The sequence below is a fragment of the Corythoichthys intestinalis genome, chromosome 9 (assembly GCF_030265065.1).
Source record: "Corythoichthys intestinalis isolate RoL2023-P3 chromosome 9, ASM3026506v1, whole genome shotgun sequence".
NCBI classification, from domain to species: domain Eukaryota; kingdom Metazoa; phylum Chordata; class Actinopteri; order Syngnathiformes; family Syngnathidae; genus Corythoichthys; species Corythoichthys intestinalis.
Window position 1 is genome coordinate 40,156,367 of NC_080403.1, and position 24,283 is coordinate 40,180,649.

The 24,283-nt window shown below is 38.8% G+C and overlaps 1 protein-coding gene across 2 annotated transcripts; it reads right to left on the bottom strand.

The window, feature by feature from the left end:
• Positions 1–514: 514 nt before the first annotated feature.
• On the bottom strand, positions 515–23,119 carry adipor1a (adiponectin receptor 1a). Of its 2 annotated transcripts, none has more exons than XM_057846968.1 (8): positions 22,992–23,119; positions 18,018–18,233; positions 17,826–17,945; positions 12,261–12,432; positions 10,342–10,528; positions 9,992–10,179; positions 9,647–9,840; positions 515–2,946 (listed from the first exon to the last, which is right to left on the bottom strand). In XM_057846968.1, the coding sequence occupies exons 2-8, from the start codon at positions 18,162–18,164 to the stop codon at positions 2,818–2,820; spliced, it is 1,137 nt and encodes a 378-aa protein (XP_057702951.1). In that variant the 5' UTR covers positions 18,165–18,233; positions 22,992–23,119; the 3' UTR covers positions 515–2,817. The 2 variants fall into 2 exon arrangements, with proteins under 2 accessions (XP_057702951.1, XP_057702952.1); XM_057846969.1 differs by having other exon boundaries at positions 22,871–23,010.
• Between the last annotated feature and the right edge of the window lie 1,164 nt (positions 23,120–24,283).

Genomic DNA, 24,283 nt, shown 5'->3' on the forward strand with positions numbered 1-24,283 from the left:
TTAATGTACATCTCCGTTTGGTTCAGAGCGCCAAACGGTTTAGCTAACATAAGCAATCATAATGAGTTTATTAAAACCCTTGCTTTACGGAGATTCTGTCCCGCTGAATTACAGTACATTGATCACAGTACCGTCATTTTATTAATGATCATCAGTGCTATCCCGCTGAATACAGTACATTGATCGCAGTACTGTCGTTTTATTATCATCAACGCTGTATTGTGTGCATCCCATAATTCTATGAGATCATATATTCCACCCAAGAAAAAATGTACCCGATATTATAAAATCAAGTGCCATTTTTATTAATAACTTGACGTTATTACTTAACGAATTCATATTCTAAATATTACGATATGTGTGATATATATGTGTATAGTTGCATGTGTGTATATGTGTGTGTATGTATATATATGTGTGTATATATATATATATATATGTGTATACATACATAAATACACACACATGTACACATATATATACGAAATATAGTCCCATTCCTCCTTTGTTAGTGCCTCCGCCCATCCCTCCTGAGACCAGACCCTCCTTGGGCAGGTGCACGTGTTTTTATCTGATTATGGGTTGGGATGTCTGACGGGTGGAGCGGCCACAGGTGTGGGCAATAACAATCAGCCATCTTTAAAAGCCAGTCGACGCCACCACCTCCTCGCCCGATCAACTAGTCTGCTTACCTCTGTCAGTTGCATCTTAACATTTTGATTCATCCATTTGATTACTTTTTTTTTTTCTTACTAGTTTTGCTCTTGCCTCAGCGCTGATTGTTGGATTCCACGCCTGCCTCCTTCCGAGCCTCCACTTCGCCCCGGCTGAACTACTCCAAGCCTAACGTCACCCACCTTCTGCCTTGGCTCTCACATCATCAACCATCTCGTGTTCACCAATAAAATATCATTCATCTCGACCGGCTGACTGCTTAGGGATCCACCCCCCCTTGCTCATGCACCTCTAACATCCTTAAACAAGGTGGTTGCGGTGAACTGCTAATCAGGATCGTTATCAGGCTGCTGCTGCAGAGCTTGCCCGATGCGCTGATCATTTGATTCAGGTGTGGTAAAGGAGTGAGACACGGAAAACAAGCTGGATAGGGGCTCTCGAGGACCGGGATTGGGCACCCCTGAGCTAGTGTATTGTAGATGTTCAACTACTTGGAAACAATACAAAACAGGACACATTTGTACATGTGGAAAAAAATTTATTACAGTATTTTCCCCAAAGATTACGATTAATAAATAGTTATGTCGACATTTCAATGAAATGTATGATTTCTCACTTTCTACACAGGACATAACACAAAGTCAAGAATACACATTGTTTTAGTCTGTAATAAAGCTGGAGTAAGTTGATCTAGAAAAAGTAGTCTTATACAGCAGTTGATACAACCTCCCCACGGGGTTGTAGTTCAATAATGATTTGATTGTATATGACAAGAAAAACAAGATGAGTCTACATCTGAAAATCATTGAAGGTTTCTTGACTGTTCAGATAGGCCTCTTTTGTTTTTTTTTTAATTTTTAAACATTTCCAATGGCCTAAGGCACAGGAATACTAAAGTTTTTTTTTTTTTTTTTTTTTACCAATCTTATGGAACATTTTAAACCCCATCTGGTAATTAAAAGTCTTGAATTTACGAATACACAAGAGGTGCATTTGCTATTTACACCTCAGATTGCATCTGAAATCTAACACAAAAGGAAGCTCGCAACTGACAATAACACAACTCAACCCCTCCAGACCTGTACATTGTGCGTAGCTTGGGACCTAACTCTACACATTAGAAAAGACCGGTTGTATCATCTGGAAAATAACAGAAAGGAACATCTCAACATTTACAAGTTTTCATCCAGTCAGTCTTTTCACACAACTGCTGCAAATCTTTTCTCTGGGGTGAATCAAAGTGGGTTTTGGGAGCTTCCCTCAGATAGAGGAATCTAATAAAGTCTTCATTTAAAAAAAAAAACCAAAGAAAAAAAACATTTACAGGTAAATAATTTAATAAAATTGTGACATTAATATTTTTAGGTTCAAATGCCTGGCAAATATTCAATGCACATTTCATTATTTATTTTTAAAATGATAATCCAAATGATAGTACAACAGTGGTTCTTTCATGAGAACTTTGTAAGATTTTGGTGCATTGCGTCAGTTTTAAGAGTTCACACTCTTTGTTGAAATGTGCCACATTTCAACCAACAGTTGAAAAAAAACTCTAAGCATAGTAAACATATGGCAACACCATTGCATACCATGTGTAACATTTCATACGCCTTCAAATGGCGGCCCCTGTGTATCTACATTGACCTGGATTGTTGTTCTGCACCCAAATAACGGACTGTACATTCATCCTCAAGCCTGGACAGACACAATGTGGGAGAAAATGATTGGTTTACAACGTGTTCCCCCTGCTACAGCACTTATAATACTACTCTTCTCACCCTTTGTCACATGCTGACAGGCTGAAGCCAATAAGTTAATGGCCGTCAGAGGGAGGTATGGTTTTCAATACATTGACCTTAATTTAGATGAACATTTCAAGTTTCAAAATAGCAACATAGACTGACGACATAGGTTGACGATTCCCTCCAGTGCTCGTTGGCTCGTTAGTGCTACTTAATAGGAGCAAAAATAAGCCAAAGCGCAAAACAAAGCCCAGCAAAGCCCTCACACCATGTGAACACATGAGTAGTAAAGAATGAGAAACAAGTGATTTTAAGAAATTCCAGCAGCATTTGTACTGTTTTTGCGTGTGCATGTGGTGTTTGCAGGGGTTATTAAGAAAAGAAGTCACAGTTAGGCCTTTCAGAGTAGAGTGTCATCTGTGCATCCTCCCTCCAGGCCATAGCGGAACTCCTGCAGGTTAGAAACGCCGTAGAAATGGATGAAAGCTGCTGCCACGACCAGAACATGGAAAATTTGATGGGAGTGGAACTAGAAGGAGAAAAAAAAAAGTTTTACTTGTCTGCCTTTTTGCTATCCGAAACCATGTCTGCATTTTTTTGTTGTTGTTTATTGTCATCATCATCGGTATCATTGACAGTTACAAGATAGCATTGTGATAAGATTAATTAACCCTATGGTCATCACACAGTAGTGCATATTAAAATTATATAAGAGAAGATGCTGGCATTTGTTACCTTAAATTAAGTTGGATTCATGCCATTAATGTGTTGCTCTTATTTGATTTTACATTGAAAAACAGCATAGTATTATCATAGCCTTCATTACCTATTGACGTGAGCTAGAGGTGTGACAAAATATCCAAATGCTGATACACAGTGGGGCAAATAAGTATTTAGTCAACCACCAATTGTGCAAGTTCTACTTGAAAAGATTAGAGAGGCCTGTAATTGTCAACATGGGTAAACCTCAACCATGAGAGACAGAATGTGGAAAAAAAAAACGAAAATCACATTGTTTGATTTTTAAAGAATTTATTTCCAAATTAGAGTGGAAAATAAGTACTTGGTCACTTACAAACAAGCAAGATTTCTGGCTGTCAAAGACGTCTAACTTCTTCAAAGAGGTCTAACGAGGCTCCACTCGTTACCTGTATTAATGGCACCTGTTTTAACTCGTTATCGGTATAAAAGACACCTGTCCACAACCTCAGTCAGTCACACTCCAAACTCCACTATGGCCAAGACCAAAGAGCTGTCGAAGGACACCAGAGACAAAATTGTAGATCTGCACCAGGCTGGGAAGACTGAATCTGCAATAGGTAAAACACTTGGTGTAGAGAAATCAACTGTGGGAGCAAATATTAGAAAATGGAAGACATACAAGACCACTGATAATCTCCCTCGATCTGGGGCTCCATGCAAGATCTCACCCCGTGGCATCAAAATGATAACAAGAAACGTGAGCAAAAATCCCAGTACCACACGGGGGGATCCAGTGAATGACCTACAGAGAGCTGGGACCACAGTAACAAAGGCTACTATCAGTAACACAATGCGCCGCCAGGGACTCAAATCCTGCACTGCCAGACGTGTACCCCTGCTGAAGCCAGTACACGTCCAGGCCCGTATGCGGTTCGCTAGAGCGCATTTGGATGATCCAGAAGAGGACTGGGAGAATGTGATATGTCAGATGAAACCAAAATAGAACTTTTTGGTAGAAACACAGGTTCTCGTGTTTGGAGGAGAAAGAATACTGAATTGCATCCGAAGAACACCATACCCACTGTGAAGCGGAAACATCATGCTTTGGAGCTGTTTTTCTGCAAAGGGACCAGGACGACTGATCTGTGTAAAGGAAAGAATGAATGGGGCCATGTATCCAGAGATTTTGAGTGAAAATCTCCATCCATCAGCAAGGGCATTGAAGATGAGACGTGGCTGGGTCTTTCAGCATGACAATGATCCCAAACACAGCCAGGGCAACAAAGGAGTGCCTTGTATGTATGTATGCATATAGCAGTTTCAATGTACAGTATATTAATGCAAGTAAGCATCATTATTTCTTTAAACCTGTAATGTGACTCCCTCACTTTGTGGTTGAAGTTAAAATGTTTCCAATCTCTGAAATTAAAAAGTTTGAAACACTTCCTGTCTTACTTGACCCATCTTAGAACCCCTAAATGGAAACTACTGACATGCACACTATAATAGCATTTGTTTGCAAACCTTGTAATACTGTCATGGATACAAAAGAAGTATTCTCTCTCAACTAATGTATGTAACTCAGTACCGCAATTCTTTAGTTTTATATTACTACCCTAATTTTCGGACTATAAACCACTACTTTTCCCCCTCATTTTGAATCCTGCGGCTTATAGTCCAGTGGGGCTTATTTGATGATTTATTTGGGTTAATAGGTAACACTTTGTTTGACAGCGGCATCATAAGAACGTTATAATTATGACATGACACGACACTATCATGGGCATTACTGAATTATTATGACAGATGTCAAAATGTGTCATGTTGCATATTATGTCACTAACTCTATTTATGTCCAGCTCAGATCTTTTACGTCTATTCAAAAGTGAGATAATTTGCTGGATGACACTAACCGACATCTATTATAAGCATTCAATAATGCCTATGACAGTGTCATGTAATAATTATGACAGTATTATGGCACCACTATCCACGCAAATGTAACCAAATACCATAACTAGCAATTAATGAAACAACTGGAAGCGTAACTGAAGAAATAATTAGCACAGAACATGAATTTTGATTGTTTTTACATCTGTAGCGCCGCAGTGCATGCTAGGAGGAATGTTGGATGACAACAGTGTTGACAGCAGGTGGCAGCAGAGGTTGACTGTCTCCCCCTAAGGAGCAGTGATGGCCAAATGAATATTTATAAAACAATAAGGCTTTGCACCAAATTGGTTCAAAGCTTAATGGTGGTTCATTTGGTTTCATGACAGTCTTATGATGCCATTGTCAAATGAAGTGTTACCAGGTAATATCGTTCGGTGTAAATGTCCCATAATACAATGAGGACAACTGCGTCTTATAGTCCAGTGCGGCTTATCTATGAACAAATGCCATTTTCATATCAAATTTGGTGGCTGGCGGTTTATAGTCAGGTGCGCCTTATAGTCCAGAAATTACGGTACTTTAAACTGTATAGATTTTTCAGTTGAGTATGAACATAAAATCCAACTAGGACTTGCATTAAAGAGCTTGAAGCTTTTTCACAACACCTAATTGCTTCTTCGAGTTATCACCATACAGCACTCATGTATAGAATTTCAAAATGAGAAAAATTAGCCGAATGATTCCTGATATCTTGAAAAACCCTGGTCAGTAGCAGAGGGGGGTACTAGTAACGCGTTACATGTACTTCGTTACATTTACTTGAGTAACTTTTTGAGAAAAATGGACTTCTAAGAAGTTTTACGAAGCTATACTTTTAAGTTTTATTTGAGCTTATTTGTGAAGAACAAACGCTACTCTTACACAGCTACTTTGGGCTAAACAAGAGTCGTTACATTTTTCCTCTTTATTCTACATATTAAATTTTTTTTTTTTTTTTGCCAGCGTAGAGACATAAGAGTAGAGGCGTGCCTGGTGTATTATTGGGGTCAGGGTCCCCCCAGGATTGATAAATCTAAATTCAAGACTTTTAAGACCTTTTTCAATGTCATTTCAACTGAAAATTAATACTTTTCTCGCACCCATTATTTAGATAATATTGAATCATATTAAAAAAATAAAGCACTGAACATCAAATTTAACCTCAATTACTAAGTGTGTTTGACAAAAGAATGCACATTTATTGAAGATACAATTAAAACACATTTAAATATAAGGTCTTTCAGAATTTTTTTTCCAGGATAAAATGGATTTTATACTATTATTGTAAAGCAACTTCAGAAATTACATTTGTAATACAACAGGTTTCCCTTTTAAGAGGACCTAGTCAAGGTGGTAGGTAGGTTATTGTCAAGTTGGCCACCTTAACTGTAAGTGCTTGCAATTGGCAGTGAACATTTAAAAAACGGCCACTAAATGGCAGCAGTTTACCATTAATTACCACAAAATAAAAAAGCTACACATGACCATTTCCTTTGGTAATTGTTTTTTTCTAATTACATTATAAGAAGTATAAAAAACACATGTCAATCCTTTGTTAGCAATTGAAGACATTTCTTTTAATCAGATAGAGAAAATCCATACTCTTATTTAATCAAGAAAAACATTTTAATATACCAGGAGGTGTTTTACTTCGTCACTTAAAAACTTCGTCACGGATATAATTTAGGTTGCACTGAGATGTTCTTGAAAATTAAAACCACGGTAAAAAAATTCCAGACTTACGACAGCTAATTTAATGCTTTTAATACCTTTAATAATGGAAAACTAAATTCAATTCTTTTTTAATACTTTTAATAACCCGCGGGTACCCTGGGGGTAGATCTACCTATTTCACCGATGAGATGTCGGAACAATAATGACATGACTCAATTATACCAATCAGACACAAGCTTGCCGTTCTATCTTTACGCCAGCCTGTTCAATCATGTGGTGTCTTTAAAGCACTGTAAAAAATGAAGTATTTGATATAGAGCTCTGCCCTCAACCTGACTTGAAAGCATGGATTTTAACCTCTCTCTCAGTTTTCATTTGGCACCGATTGACCACGGAAAACCGGAGATATGATCCTTTTAAATTTCAAAATATAATTATGAAGGACCTCTTCACCGTTCAAACTCGAAACTATTTTCTCCACCAGAGGGCAGTCATGCTCTTTGGACGAATAATGCTAATTTTATGTATTTTTTTTTTCTCCTGTCGGAATTCAATGATTTTTTTTTGTATTCCTTTGGCTTTATTGGGTTATGTAATGGGTTATTGTACAGTATCATTGTAACAATTAGGAGTGGGAACCTCTTGGTACCTTACGATACGATTTGTGATACAAAGCTCATGATAAAGATAATCTGACAATACAACGATGATCGATACATTGGTCAGGAAATCATTCTAGGATTTTCTACAAACAACTAATAAACAGAAAAACAAGTTTCTGCTGTGAATTCGAATGAGTTCATCACTAGTAGACGTCCAATCCATTTGAACTGGGAGGGTGGCAGCGAATGAACGTTCGTTAATTTGCTGCCATCCCTCCCACTTCAAACAGATTGAACGTCAGTGGCAGCCAATACCAGGCAATGAGGTAATTTTGGGCCATTTAAGGTCATTTACCTGTTGATTTTCAGTTACTGCCTGCTGATTTGGGGGTATTTTATGGGTCACTTCCTGTTTATCTTGAGTTACAGAACAGGACGTGACCTGGGAATCACCCAAATGAATAGACCCTACTCACATGACGTCACAACCACGCCCCCGCGCCATATTGTCCGTCAACTCGTCGTGTTGACGCATTACCGCTATGTAAATTCCTTCTATTATGGCGTGTTTTTCTGCTCGTGAACATTAATAATCAAAATGATGAAGGCGTGTGTGGCGGTCGGTTGCAATAACAGAGAAGATAGACGGAGAGACTTGAAGTTCTACCGTATTCCGAGAGACCCGGAGAGGAGAGCGAGATGGACTGCTGCAATTCGACGAGAAAACTGGGCTCCAAACGATTACCACAGATTATGTAGTAGTCATTTTATATCTGGTAAGATGAATTTAATATATATTTAGAGGGTTTTGGGCTGACAACCACAATTAAGATCATTGCTAGGCTAATCGCCGACAACATACACTCAGACGTTGTGAATGAACTACCTGAAAATATATAAGGGGATAATAAGACAGTTGTCATACAATTAATTTACAATTTCACTATTGAGGTCAAAAGCCAAAAAATAAATTCAACTAGGGACAATCTGGAGTAGTGCTATCGCACTTCATATTTATTACATATTATATACTGTATGTATGTAGTGAGAGTGCTATCGCTAAACCATATAAACATTAAAAGCCCTAGCTCCATTGACAAATGACATGAAATACATTAGACTTGACAGTGGATGTTAGCAAGAACAAAAGATTTTGGATTGAAAATTTCGTAACTCACCTTCCCGAGCACAAGATAGATTCCTGCCGAATTTTCGTGGACGAGGACCTGTTTCACCCAACCAGCAATGAAGTATTTATAAGCCTCCAAGCTCTTAAAGTTTTTCAAACTTTAGTGAGAATAGGCTGATTTTGTGTGGACAAGATAGTTGTAAATATCAGGGTAGCAGATGTCAGGCAGAGACGGCGAAGACAGCGGGTCGAAAAACATCGATTTAGGCATCAAATATGGATCTGGCGAATGGATAAACTGAAGCTTTTCCACATAACGCCTTTTATGCAACGCATCCAATGAGTTTACAGCGTCAGATAACACCGGGGTTTCCATGAATTGCTCTATAAATTGCACGACTAATTGAAATCATTGAGAATAGGGCTTAAAAATGACGGACAATATGGCGGTCGGATACAGCGACATGTCATTTTGTGACGTAGGTGAGTAGGGTCTATAGGCAGTGACTCAAACTCAACAGGAAATGACCTGTAAATGCCTTGAAAAGAACAGCAAATGACCTGTAAATTTCCTGAAAATCGGACCGGATGACTGAATGCTCTGGTTTTGAACGAACGAACGTTCCCAGTCTAAATGGATTGGGCGTCGAGCACAGTCAATGGCAGCCTTAGAGTTAACTGAGACACTATTATGGTGGAAGATTTTGGTAGCAACTTGATAGTTCCTATTTAAAAAAAAAAAAAAAAAAAAAAAAAAAAAAAAAAACTGACACCTTTTTAAAACGATATCTCGATTCTTAACAGGAGCATATCGATAACATTTTGGGATACAAAGTATCACGATATATCACCATTTCGATATTTTGTCACACCCCCAGTAACAATAGTCTATATGGATAACTTTGTCCTCAGAAAATAAATACCATCGTTTAAAAAAAAAAACAACAAAAAAATCCAGCAAAAATATAAGCATTTACTCACAATGTTACTCATTACTTTAGTATTCTTTTCACCAAATACTTTTTTACTTGTACTTGAGTACATTTTTTGGAAGACTACTTTTGCTTTTGAGTAATATTATTTTGAAGTAACGCTACTCTTATTCGAGTAAAATGTTCGACTACTTTACCCACCTCTGGTCAGTAGTATCTCATATTAACAGTATATGAGGAAAAAAAGTGAATACTTACCCATATGTCACACTTGCCAGGAAAATAGCGTTCAGGAATCCTGGCTGCATACAGACCAGCACCAGTGATATACATGGCCCCCATTAGGTAGAACCAACCCATCTGGCCAACAGTGGTGGCCTTAACGAAGCCCTCTTCAATGGTGAAGTGCATGGTGGGAACAATGCCGCTAAGTCCCAGACCCATAAACACGCCTAAAACATGAACAAAATTGCTTATTTGAAACATTTACAGTATATATGTTTGTTCTTTGTTTACACATTGGCCACCTAACTTTAAAGAAAACATTTAAAATAGTGACCATTTTATTTTTTTGCTTTTCATTGCTGTTTGCGACAGTATCACCTGCTCTTGTGGGTCTGTGTCGAGGTGTGGAGAACCGGTCCCATTGGGCCACTATAATGGCGGCAATGCCAAGTACACAAACAATGGTGAGGTAGATAAGTCGTGGCTGAGGAGAACAATAAAAGGAGTAGTACAGCCAGGGCACGAAGGAACCCATGATGAGGAGGGCGATGCCTGAGTAGTCAAGCCTGAGGGACAAATAAAAGATTAATTATGTCCTTTGACAATCTGTTCACTCAAATTCTGCCTTTAAAAAATAATGAGTCAACATTAGATGACACTGACAGAGACCTACTTCTTTACCAATGCGTTTATTATTGCTGTTGCATGCAAAGTGTTTAAGAACTTACTTAGAGAAAGTGCGAGACACTTTCTCGGAGTGGCAGTAGACGGTATGAAAAAGCCAGGAGAAACTGAGGCACAACACAGCTCCCAGGAAGAACATCCCGAACACCACTTTTTCTTGAAGCGGGGCCATGAAATACATGTTGGGTCGCAACATGGTTAACGTGCCCAGACACAGGAATAAAATCAGCCCTGAGGGTGACAAAACAATTTGGCAATGTTCTCTCTAGCTCACGTGCAGAACAAATACAGTGGTATGAAAGAGTGTCTGAACCTTTTGGAATTTCTCACATTTCTGCATAAAATCACCATTAAATGTGATCTCATCTTTGTCAAAATCATACAGATGAAAAAAAGGGTCTGCTTTAACTTAAACCACCCAAACATTTATAGGTTTTCATATTTTAATGAGGATAGTATGCGAACAATGACAGAAGGGAGAAAAATAAGTACATGAACCATCACAATTAATATTTTGTGGCCCCTCCTTTGGCAGCAATAACTTCAACCAGACAATTCCTGTAGCTGCAGATCTGCCTGGCACATCAATCAGGACTAATCTTGGCCCATTCTTCTCTACAAAACTGCTACAGTTCAGTCAGATTACTGGGATGTCTGGCATGAATCGCTGTCTTTAGGTCATGCCACAGCATCTCAATGGGGTTCAAGTCTGGACTTTGACCTGGCCACTCCAGAACATATATTTTCTTCTTCTGAAACCATTCTGAAGTTGATTTACTTCTGTGTTTTGAATCATTGTCTCGTTACAGCATCCATCCTCTTTTTAGCTCCAACTGTCTGAGAGATGGCCTCAGATTTTCCTGCAAAACATCCTGATCAACTTTTGAATTCATTCATGATTGCAAGTTGTCCAGGCCCTGAGGCAGCAAAACAGCCCCAAATCATGATGCTCCCTCCACCATGCGTCACGGTGGGGATGAGGTGTTGATGATGGTGAGCTGTTCCATTTTCCCTCTACACATGACATTGTGTGGTACTCCCAAAAAATTCAACTTTGGTTTCATCAGTCCACAAAATATTTTTGCCAAAACTTCTGTGGAGTGTCTAAGTGCCTTTTTGCAAACACTAACCAAGCAACAATGTTTTTTTTAGACAGTAGTGGCTTCCTCTGTGGAGTCCTCCCATGAACACCATTCTTGGACATAGTTTTACATATAGTTGATGTGTGCACAGAGATATTGGACTGTGCCACTGATTTCTGTAAGTCTTTAGCAGACACTCAAGGGTTCTCTTTTACGTCCCTGAGTATTCGGCGCTGAACTCTTGGCATCATCTTTGGTGGATGGTCACTCCTTGGGAGAGAAGGAACAGTGCCAAACTCTCTCCATTTGTAGACATTTCTCAGACTGTCGATTGATGAACATCCAGACTTTTGGAGATGGTTTTGTATCCCAGCTTCATACAAATCAACAATCCTTGATTACAGGTCTTCGGACAGCTCTTTTGACCGAGCCATGATGCACATCAGACAATGCTTCTAATCAAGACAATTCTTACCAGGTGTGTGTTTCATAGTGGTCTGGGCAGCTTTAAACCACTCATCAGTGATTGGGCACATGCCTGACTTAAATTGTTAGGTAAAAATTGGTTTCAATTGCTCTTTAAGTCTTATTAGGCAGAGGGTTCACTTTCTTATTTTTCCCACTTGTCATTTTTTTTGCATTCTATTCTTCTAAAGCAGACAGTTTTTTTCATCTGTGTAATTTTGACAAAGATTAGATCATATTTGATGGTGATTTTATGCAGAAATGTGAGAAATTCCAAAAGGTTAAGATACTTTTTCATAAAACAGAACAGTATTTTCACACTGCGAATGTTAACTCATAACAGAAACAATCATAACATAAAGCTACGATCTTAAAAAAAAAAAAAATCAAAAAAATAAAAGGCTGTGCATGCTGACCTAACAGATGAGTCCAAATGTTTCCGGTCTCGGTGTGAATTCGAAAGATGCTTCCAAAGCAGGCCCGGAATGACGGCATGGGAGGGCGATGTCCATGCAGGAGGTAATCGTTGTCCTTAAGCCACTCTGGCAGGACATGAAAGGGAATGACTCTCCAGCGTCCTTCCCAAACCTGAAAATAAAAACCTGTTTTACAAAAAGAGTGGTACCTCTACATAAGAATTAAATTTGTTCCAGGACCTGGTTTGTAAGTCGAAATCATCGTATTTTGAACAATCATCTGACGTCAGAACAGCCTGAGTCGCTGAGCGCAAAGCAAAGGGGTGTTTTAGATCAGGTTTTGGACAGACGGCAGGATGCATTGCTTAACGGTAGAGATGTCCCGATCGATCGGGTCCGATCACGTCAATTTCAAAGTATCGGAATCGGCAAAAAAATATCGGCCATGCCTTTTTTTAAATATATATATATATATATTTTTTTTTTTTAAATTAAATTGTTTTCTAACTGTATTTAACGTTACAGACATAATATGTTACACTCATCCAGAATCTTTAGTTTAGGCTTAAGGTAGGGTTATCAAATTTATCCCGATAACAGCGGTAATGAATTGTTTTGAAAATGTATCACGTTGAAATATTCAACGCATTTAATGGATGCGTTGCACGGCCCGCTCACGCATTGTCGCGCTGAATCTGTAATCGCGCCACTTTACCTAAATAGAGAGATTAAAGGCAACGTAAAAGGAGTAGAGTGAATTTTGGCAGCCTTTGGAGCCTTATTTTAATAGGCTAAAGCCTTACATTCCCTCTCCCTAAGATTAGACATATCATGAGAAGCAATGTGGGGAAGCAAGGTAGCAATTGATCTTTTTCTTAACCCCTTGTATTATTTCCCAACGCAGAGAAGATATATCAATTGGTAGCACTACGCACAGTCATGGTTCCACTTCCCATCATGCATTTGGGTTGAATGGCTGCAGTATCATTTACTGAAAGCTCAACAAATACACTAGATGGCAATATTTAGTCACAATGTACAAAGTCACAAGTCTTTCTATCTGTGGATCCCTCTCACAGAAAGAATGTTAATAATGTATATGCCATATTGAGGATTTATTGTCATAATAAACAAATACAGTATGCATCTTATTGTCTATGATGAAAACTGAATACCTTCCTATGACATGTCCTGTCGTAGTTGCTCAGCTGTCACCTGGGGATTTCTCTCCACCTTTCGCTTCAGGTATCGGACAGCAGTTGCAGACAGTAACCTCTTTCTACCACGCCCAGGTAGCGTTTCAACTGTGCCTTTAGCTTTAAACTTGCGGACTATGCTCCCAATTGTGTCTCTTGAAATTTTTAGTCCTTTGGCTATGTTTTTATATCCATGTCGTTGCTTATGAAGTGAAATGACCTCCTCTCTGAACTTTTTTGACCCTTGGACAACCATGTTGTAAAGATGTCATTAACTGCCAAGAAGAGCCATGTGTCACAGTCCTTTTAAATATGCTTATTTGCTGCTCATTCGGGTTCCGTTCACATCTACAGATCTACAGAACACCTGATGGAAACATTTGTTCTTAAGTGGTGGACTTGGGTTTGAATAATTTTGTCAATGAGGTTATCACAGAAAGGCCATTAATTGGAATATTCCCCAAAATATTTTTATTATTTCAGTTGTATTTGGCTATTTGCCATGTCATTATTTGATGTGATTATAAACAAAAAAAAGAATGTCAAACTTGCAAAAACACTTACAGTATTTTTGGACTATAAGTCGCACCAGCCATAAAATGCCCAACAAAGAGGGGGAAAAAAAAAAAAAAAAAAAAAAAAAAAAAAAAAAAAGTCGCACCGGAGTATAAGTCGCTTTTTGGGGGGAAATTTACTTGATAAAATCCAACATATAGAACAGATATGTCATCTTGAAAGGCTATTTAAAATCAAAATACAATAGAGAACAACATGCTCAATAAGTGTACAGTATGATAATGTTACATGATGCATGAACAACGAAATGCGAACGTGGCCGGTATGTTAACATAGCTATTAAGAGTTACTCAGATAATTATAGCATAAAGAACATGCTAACAAGTTTACCAAACCATCAGTGTCACTCTAAAACACCAAAATAACATGTGAAATTATATAATAATGTGTTAATGATTTCACACATAAGTCGCCCCGGAGTATAAGTCGCACCCCGAACCAAACTATGAAAAAAAACTGCGACTTATAGTCCGAAAAATACAGTAAGTACTGTGGGGGTTGAATAATTTTGAACACAACTGTATGTTGAAGTGAATAACTCGCGGGCTGTCTCAATAAACAGCAATCGGCATTAACTTTGTAAAGGTAGCTTCTACTTTTAGACTATAGATTTGTGCGTTACAGCCTTCTTTTCTTCTAAGAAAAATGGTTTCTAAATTCAAGAAAAATGGTTTCTAAATTTATACTGCAGATTTACAATCCCTACACTCTTTGCTGAACATGAGCAGTACTTGTCTGGAATGGACACATTGAGTAAAAAGAATGATGTGACACCAAGTGATTTGTCAGGTCTCCCCATTTACATATTTTGGAAACAGAAGTCGGTTTTTCCAAAAGAGAGGACAGAGCTGTGCAATTTACAACGCCTCACTTCTGCATGAATTGACATGCAGCAATAACAGCAATTTGAGGCAGTGGAAAGTAGCCACACCTTGCAGCATTGCACTAAGAAATCTGTCTATTTTACTGAAGGAGAGAAAATCAACATTTATTGTAAGGTGATGTTGTGAAAGGAAAAGGTGACGCAAGTTTGTAATCATGACCATGTCCGAGCCTTTTGGAACGTGTTGCAGCCATAAAACTCTAAATTAATGAATTTTTGCCAGAAACAATTAACTTCAGTTTGAACATGAAATATCTTGTCTTTCTAGTGTATTAGACTAAATATAAGTTTAACATGATTTGCACATCATTGTATTCTGTTTTAAGTATGTTTAAAACATCGTCCCAACTTAATTGGAATTGATGTTGTTCTATTTTGAATAACTGTCATCAAGTGCGTAGGTTTGGTCTCAGCGTTGGTAGGGACGATATAACAGCATAACCTGCATGTACACTTTTGCTTGGTAGGGGACATGAATAATGTCCTTCTCAAAAACTTAGCATATTGTTATAAAGTTCATTATTTTCTGTAATGTACTGATAAACATTAGACTTTCATATATTTTAGATTCATTACACACAACTGAAGTAGTTCAAGCCTTTTATGGTTTTAATATTGATGATTTTGGCAAAAAAGTCAAGAAAAAACAAAAATCCCCATCTCAAAAAATGAGCATATCATTAAAAGGTACTCTAAAGAAGCTACTAACCTAATCATCTGAATCAACGAATTAACTCAAAACCCCTGCAAAAGATTCCTGAGGCTTTAAAAACTCCCAGCCTGGTCCATTACTCAAAACCGCAATCATGGGCAAGACTGCCGACCTGACTACTGTCCAGAAGGCCATCATTGACACCCTCAAGCAAGAGGCAAAGACACAGAAAGAAATTTCTTAGCGAATAGGCTGCTCCCAGAGAGCTGTATAAAGGCACCTCAGTGGGAAGTCTGTGGGAAGGAAAAAGTGTGGCAGGAAACGCTGCACAACCAGAAGAGGTGACCGCATCCTGAGAAAGAGTGTGGAGAAGGGCTGATTCCAGACCTTTGGGGACCTGCAGAAACAGTGGGCTGAGTCTGGAGTAGAAACATCCAGAGCCACCGTGCACAGGCGTGTGCTGGAAATGGGCTACCGGTACCGATTTCCCCAGGTCAAGCCACTTTTGAACCTGAAACAGCGGCAGAAGCACCTTACTTGGGTTACAGAGAAGCAGCACTGGACTGTTGCTCAATGGTCCAAAGTACTTTTTTCAGATGAAAGCAAATTTTGCACGTCATTCGGAAATCAAGTTGCCAGAGTTTGGAGGAAGACTGGGGAGGAGGAAATGCCAAAATGCTTGAAGTCCACTGTCAAGTACCCACAGCCAGTGATGGTCTCGGGTGCCATGTCAGCTGCTGGTGTTGGTCTACTGTGTTTTTTATCAAGGGCAGGGTCAATGCAGCTAGCTATCAGGAGATTTTGGAGCACTTCATGCTTCCATCTGCTAAAAAGCTTTATGGAGATGAAGATTTCATTTTTCAGCACGACCTGGCACCTGCTCACAGTGCCAAAACCACTGGTAAATGGTTTACTGACCTTGGCATTACTGTGCTTAAGTGGCCTGACAACTTTCCTGACCTGAACCCCATAGAGAATCTGTGGGATATTGTGAAGAGCAAGTTGAGAGACACCAGACCCAACACTGTGGATGAGCTTAAAGCCGCTATCGAAGCATCCTGGGCCTTCATAACACCTCAGCAGTGCCACAGGCTGATTGCCTTCATGCCATGCCGAATTGAAGCAGTCATTTCTGCAAAAGGATTCCCGACCAAGTATTGAGTGCATAGCTGATATAATTAATTGAAGGTTGACCTTTTTTGTATTAAAAAAACACTTTTTTGTATTGGTCGGATGAAATATGCTAATTTTTTGAGATAGGGATTTTTGGTTTTTCTTGGTTTTTCTTGACTTTTTTTTGCCAAAATCATCAATATTAAAACAATAAAAGGCTTGAACTACTTCAGTTGTGTGTAATGAATCTAAAATATATGAAAGTCTAACGTTTATCATTACATTACAGAAAATAATGAACTTTATCACAATATGCAAATTTTTTGAGTAGGACTAGTAAAACCAAACAGATTGGGTGAACGGGGGTCATTGATATGCTATAAATAAGGGGTGCTCATTACTTTGATCACGATTGACCAGTCAATCGCTATGCTAGTGTGCCAACTTTGATGCAGGTCGGACTTTGAGTAGCAAAATTAGTGGTGTGTTTCCCACCTCCACACCATTGGCGTCTTTTTAAATGACACAGTGGCTGCTGCTGGATGAAAAAAACTTCTAATATTCCTCGTACTTAAAGGGGGCAGAGGAGGCGCCATGTTGTCGACATGTATTTCTATCGCGGCTGTGTGAGTGTGAGCATGCGTGTGTGTGCCAAGTCATCAGCCAATCAAACGTGCGTTTGAGGGGGGAAAAATGGACCGGCACATTCAGCAAGTGAAAGGGGCAAATGTAAGTTTGAACATAATGAAAATAATTCACTTAATAATGCTAGGGTCAATTCTTTCCTTACAACATATGGGAAGACAATCTAAGTTACCTGGGTAACTGAACTAAGGTTGCTTAAAGGTTGATAGGGAAAATTTGAGCAACCTGAAAAGTTTGTCGTGTTATGTCTCTACAGTCCCTATGCAAACCTACGCCCTTGACTGTCATTATACTTAAAACAATGGTTTAGCGACGCAATTTAATTTATGTCCAATTTATTCAAAACATTCTTAATTGATGTGTGGAGGTGCTCCTGCTTAGACTCAAGCGGAAATCATGTTTTACTGTTTCAAAATGCAGGCCAATTCGACTCAAAGTTTAAGTTACCAAATATTTATTCAAGGTGAACACAGAGGGTGCAAATGGAACATCACACTTACTTTATGTACAAACTCTTCCATCTTTTCCATGGCGTGGTGTGCCTGGAGTGGTAAGGTCAGAACCTCTCCCACCTCGTCGTCATCTTCCTCCTCCTCATCCGCAGCAAGCATCGCTGCTCCCTTTAAAAAGAAGATTAGTCAAGCCGAGCAGAAATACATTTTCATGGTGGGATTAGGAAAAATAAAAGATACCTCTGGATGGACACCTTTGGAGGCCAGCTGGTGGACTCCTCCCTCCTCCAGCAGTGGCCCGAGCTCCATTAGCTCCACATCCTGGACATGGCAGTCCTCTGAGATCCGGCAGTCTGCATCACTTGCAGACCCGTTTCGGCCTGACATAGGGAGACTGCCTGATGACCCACTCACAGTCCCTGTATTCTGCTTCAAACTTTAGACTTCAAATTCCTCCTGAGAAAAATTGCAAAGCAAACTACAATTAGCTTTTTGGGGATAGATTTTTAGGCTCTAATAGTGAGTAAACACCAGCAGTGAGATACAACCTAAATGCAAACATCATGTTGAAATAGTATTTTCCAAGGACATGTTTAGCACCAAATTGCACAGCCCTAAAAAGTATCACAAAAATAGAAAATACAATACAGTAGATTTTTTAACCCCTTCAGACCTAAGCATGCTGCTGAAGGACATGACGCGTTCACGTCTTTAAACCAATAAATACACTGAATTTAGCTGCTATTGGCACTTCTCGGATATGATTGGATGAAACTTTACCCATCAAAATCAAATCATGACGTTTGGCACGCCCCCTTTGCAATTTATGGCAAATTGAAAATGGCTTACCAAACGTAACTTCAAAAAGGATAATGTAAAGTGCTCATTTCTCATTAAAAACACATTAACATTAAAAATAACCAATAAAAGCATGAAATATCTCCGACCAAAAAATTGCACTTTGTTGTAGTGTTTGAGTAGAGTAAAAATCAGCGCAGATTTAAAAAAAATTTTTTTGCCCGGCATTAAAAAATGCAGGTCTCAAGGGGTTAAGTGAAAAATCCAATTAAACAATGAATATCTGCTTTCAAATTTGTCCCAGATCTATGGTAATTAGATATCTTTGCCTTCTGCCAGGAACATTTAACTTTGACCCACTGTATTTTGCCAGCATTGATAAACGGACACATTATAAAGATTTTTTTTGTAGTACATATAAAATAATTTTAATCCTTTAATATTAATAATAATAAATAATGCTTGAACTCCAAATCACATTTGTTGGCTGATAAACCAGGCATTTAATGTATAACATAATCATACTGTTACGAATGAAGATTTTTCTCACCTGGACTGTCATTATTCAGTTTATGCTTTTTTTTCCCCCAACATTGGCTGCCACTCGACAGAGATAGATGTCCAATTCATTTCGACTGAGAGAAGCTGGCAATGACTAATCGCTGCCAGCCTTCCCAGTCAAAATGTATTGGATGTCTACCACAGTAAAGGATCAAATGTAAAATAGAAATGTTAAATATACTAATGTAGGCATGTGCCGGTATAAGATTCTGACGGTATAATAACAGCCAAAATATCATGGTTTCATGGTATTGCAATTACAGCTCTAAAATGTGTTACTTTGAGATATCTGGGTTAAAAAAATAAAAAATAAATAAAATTTTTTTTTCCATTGAACAGGATTTTTATGTTTTTTCAAAACATTAGCAAATTGGAATATAAGTATAATGTTAAATTAAAATAAGATAATAAAAAATAACTGAAATATTCTAAATCATGGGTGTCCAAATCTGTCTTCAAGGGCTGCTGTGGGTCCCGGTTTTCGTTCCTACCAATCGAGCACAGACAGTTTAACGAATGAAGTTTGTGGTAAAACAAGCAGCACCTGACTGCAATCAACTGATTACACTTTTGAGACACCAGATTGGTTAAAAGATGTCATCTTGTTTTGTAGGAATGAAATCCAGCACCCGCTGCGGCCCTATGTAGAATAGTTTGGACACCACTGTTCTAAATAAATGAAAATAAATGCAGTCCTTTAGGTGAGCCTAAACCCACAGCTCAACAATATTACCATCAGGACAAAAATAATTGAGTTATTTTCCATAAAAAGCACATGTGCATGACCCGTATCATGTTTACATTATACACACACTCTCTTTCTCAACACAGACAGTTGCCAGAGAGAAAAAAAGAAACATGTTTTACCACTGCTAGACACATTAAACACGCTGGAGTTAACACTCGTAGCTGGTGGAAAACACTCATGACAGTGTTTACTAGAGGTGTGCAAAATTTCCAATTCTTAGATTATTCGCGATTCGGCCGTGGAAGATTCGAGAACGATTCACAAACATCCAAATTCCGATTATTGAAATATGCCAAGTAAAGCGGAAGTACAACACACTCTTCGGGACGCAATGAGGAACGTAGCGAGAGTAGCTAAACATCATGTTTCTCATTAACCGGCCCCTCGGGTAATGCCAATGCTCAACTCACGGCTCTAGCTCAACTCGTGCCACGATATAAAAAACAAAACAACATACCTGACTGCTGCTGAAAAGCTGCTACAAAGTACATCCACATAATGTTACGGTAGATATCATTTACATAGGACTAGATGCAATATAGATTCGACAGCGTTAGCAGCACATCTACGAAAAGTTAGATGCGGGCGTTAGTAAACGGCCGCCATCTTAAAGCAGTACACTCCCCTGCAAGGCTGTTGTAGCGAACCTTCCAAGCGAACCTAACTAACTTTTTATCTAAAATACTCCTAAATTTGTAAAATATTGACTTGAATCTATCTTTAAAATAGTTTTAAAACTTTCACATGTCGAAAGTAGACAAAAGGGAAATTATGGACTATTGGGAGCAATTTTAACAACTTTAAGAGTTGATTCACAACATTAAATTAATTGAATGTAGTTTAAAGCTGCTGATACCGAATGGGGACTGGAGTTTTTTATTTACTGTTATTTTTGTATATTTGTTTACTGCTATATGTTAACTTGATACTGAAATCGTAGTTTGGCTTAGCCTGAGAGTATTTTTGAACAATTTTTGGAACTAATGTACAAAACATTAAAAAAAAAAAAAAAAAAAAAAAGGAGGGGGTTGCATCAATAATCGTTTTATAATCGATTCGGAACCTCTGAATCGTAATCGTAATCGAATCGTTAGGTGCCCAAAGATTCCCAGCTCTAGTGTTTACTAACCTTTAATTTTGTATAAATCCGAAATCATATTAGCGTTATTGCCTCCTCAGTAGCCACTAGAGGTGGGAATCTTTGGGCACCTAACGATTCGATTACGATTCAGAGACTCTGATTCGATTATAAATCGATTATTGATGCCCCCCCCCCCCTTTTTTTTTTTTTTTTTTTTTTTTTAAATGTTTTGTATATTTGTTCCAAAATTGTTCAAAAATCCTCTCAGGCTAAATAAACCAAACTACTATTTTAGTATCAAGTTACCGGTTAAAAACAGTAAATAAAATACTCAAGTCCCCATTCTGTATCGGCAGCTTTAAACTACATTCAATTAATTTAATGTTGTGAATCAACCGTTAAAGTTGTTAAAATTGCGCCCGTTATTCCATAATTTCCCTCATGTATACTTTTGACATGTGAAAGTTTTAAAACTGTTTCATCATTTAAAGATAGATTCAAGTCAAGATTTTGGTGATTTAGAGGTATTTTATATAAAAAGTAATTACGTTATCTATAACAGAGCCTTCTAGAGAAGTCTACAGCATTAAGATGGCGCCTGTTTACTAGCGCGGGAAAGTCTGCAATTTCACATCTAGTCTAGATATATGTGATATCTACCATAGCAACTAGCAACTGGGCGCTGTTTGTAGCGGCTGACAGCCGCAGTCAGGTATTATTGTTTTTTTTTTTTTACCTAGCGGCATTAGCTGCACATGATATTTACTCTCGGTCCGTTCCTCATTGCGTCCCGAAGACCGCGCTGACTGAGTTTTATTTCCGCTTTACCTGGTATAATTCAATAATCGGAATTTGGATGTTTGTAAATCGTTCTCGAATCTTCCACGGCCGAATCGCGAATAATCTTAAAATCGGAAATTTTGCACGCCTCTAGTAGCCAACCTCCGCAAACATGCTTTACATGTCAGTTGGCCCGCCTCTAAGCCGCGGTCGTCTGTAACTTTTCTGTAGCTGAATAATTCCCATACAAGTGATTCAGTTTTCTTGAGTTCAGGATTTTCACCTCCTCCAGCCATAGTGTAGCACAGCTGACTCACTGACACTGAAACACAACTAATGGGGGAGGGTTGAGCCTTGCGGCTGCAAGCCAGGGATTTCTCCCTGCATTTTTGGGACATAAAAAATAGCTTATACCTTAGGGACAGTATTACGGAAATGTTTGCTGTTTTGAAACCGTGACATTTTCATTCCACAGTACACCTTAAAACCGGTAGATCTGTTGCCATACTGATAGTTTTGTTTAATTGCAATTCAACTTAATTTGCAAAAATAAAGTGCTATTCTGCCAACAAATCGACCTATATTTAATGTTTAGGCAGAGGAAAAAAACCTTCCCAGCTCTTAACGGTGAGTTGACAGTAAACACTTGGAACTTGGTCTGTCACTTATTAAACAGTTTTACGCCCTAAAGAACATGTAATAGTTTAATTGACAACAACACAAGGCAGACTGTCGATACATTAGGTCTACCATCCCATGACATACATTTTGGTGGGAATACTTCGTCATGAACGAGCTCGGTTATGTAAGTGAAAATAAAATAACTCAGTTCAGATCTTTTCCACCTGGCATCATGGGTCAAATGACATGACAACCGAACAACAACGACTGACCGGGGAGCACTCCAGCAGACAAACAACGGATGTGACTTAGCAAAGCGTCAGACCGAATTCGGTCCCGAAACAAAGCAAAACGTAAACAACAAACGCAAGACGCCGACGATTCGATCGATAGAAACCCTCCTGTGTCAATTACGATTTATGTCACAGCAAATCCTATTTAACGAGAGGATTTAATATGAATGTGTGATGACAGATAGCCCATATTTCATGTCGCTAGCGTTACCTTGAAGCTAGCGCCGAGCTGGCAAACTGTCGACACTTTGGCGTTTCATTCCAGGCAATTATTCGGCTTGTCATACACACACGATACAAATTTGCAACCGCGACGGAACCACACAATTTACCTGACAAGGTCTTCAAAACAGGAAGGTGAATTATTAATCGAAAAAAACAAAATACAATCCTTTACGGAAGTTGCTGTATCTTCCGCATAGTTAATCCATACCCTTCAAAACAAAAGTTTTTTTTTTTTTTTAACAATCCATTCGCATCAAAATAAAAGTGACAAACGTAGTAACGGAGTAAATCAGTGTTGTGTTTAATACAGTGGGGCAAATAAGTATTTAGTCAACCACTAATTGTGCAAGTTCTCCCCCTTGAATTAGAGAGGCCTGTAATTGTCAACATGGGTAAACCTCAACCATGACAGACAGAATGTGAAAAAAAAAACAGAAAATCACATTGTTTGATTTTTAAAGAATTTATTTGCAAATCATGGTGGAAAATTAGTATTTGGTCAATACCGAAAGTTCATCTCAATACTTTGTTAAGTACCCTTTGTTGGCAATAACGGAGGCCAAACGTTTTCTAACTCTTCACAAGCTTTTCACACACTGTTGCTTGTATTTTGGCCCATTCCTCCATGCAGATCTCCTCTAGAGCAGTGATGTTTTGGGGCTGTCGTTGGGCAACACAGACTTTCAACTCCCTCCACAGATTTTCCATGGGGTAGAGATTTGGGAACTGGCAAGGCCACTCCAGGACCTTGAATTTCTTCTTACGAAGCCATTCCTTTGTTGCCCTGGCTGTGTGTTTGGGATCATTGTCATGCTGAAAGACCCGGCCATGTCTCATCTTCAATGCCCTTGCTGATGGAAGGAGATTTTCACTCAAAATCTCTCGATACATGGCCCCATTCATTCTTTCCTTTACACAGATCAGTCGTCCTGGTCCCTTTGCAGAAAAACAGCCCCAAAGCATGATGTTTCCACCCCCATGCTTCACAGCGGGTATGGTGTTCTTCGGATGCAATTCAGTATTCTTTCTCCTCCAAACACAAGAACCTGTGTTTCTACCGAAAAGTTCTATTTTGGTTTCATCTGACCATAACACATTCTCCCAGTCCTCTTCTGGATCATCCAAATGCTCTCTAGCGAACCGCAGACGGGCCTGGACGTGTACTGGCTTCAGCAGGGGGACACGTCTGGCCGTGCAGGATTTGAGTCCCTGGCGGTGCATTGTGTTACTGATAGTAGCCTTTGTTACTGTGGTCCCAGCTCTCTGAAGGTCATTCACTAGGTCCCCTCGTGTGGTTCTGGGATTTTTGCTCACCGTTCATGTTATCATTTTGACGCCACGGGGTTAGATCTTGCATGAAGCCCCAGATCGAGGGAGATTATCAATGGTCTTGTATGTC

Coding starts and splice junctions, on each gene's coding strand:
- adipor1a (XM_057846968.1), bottom strand. CDS start 18,164: ATGTCAGGCCGAAACGGGTCTGCAAGTGATGCAGACTGCCGGATCTCA. Junction 10,180..10,341: donor GTGTCTCGCACTTTCTCTAA/GTAAGTTCTTAA, acceptor TTTGTCCCTCAG/GCTTGACTACTCAGGCATCG. Junction 9,841..9,991: donor ACACAGACCCACAAGAGCAG/GTGATACTGTCG, acceptor TTCATGTTTTAG/GCGTGTTTATGGGTCTGGGA.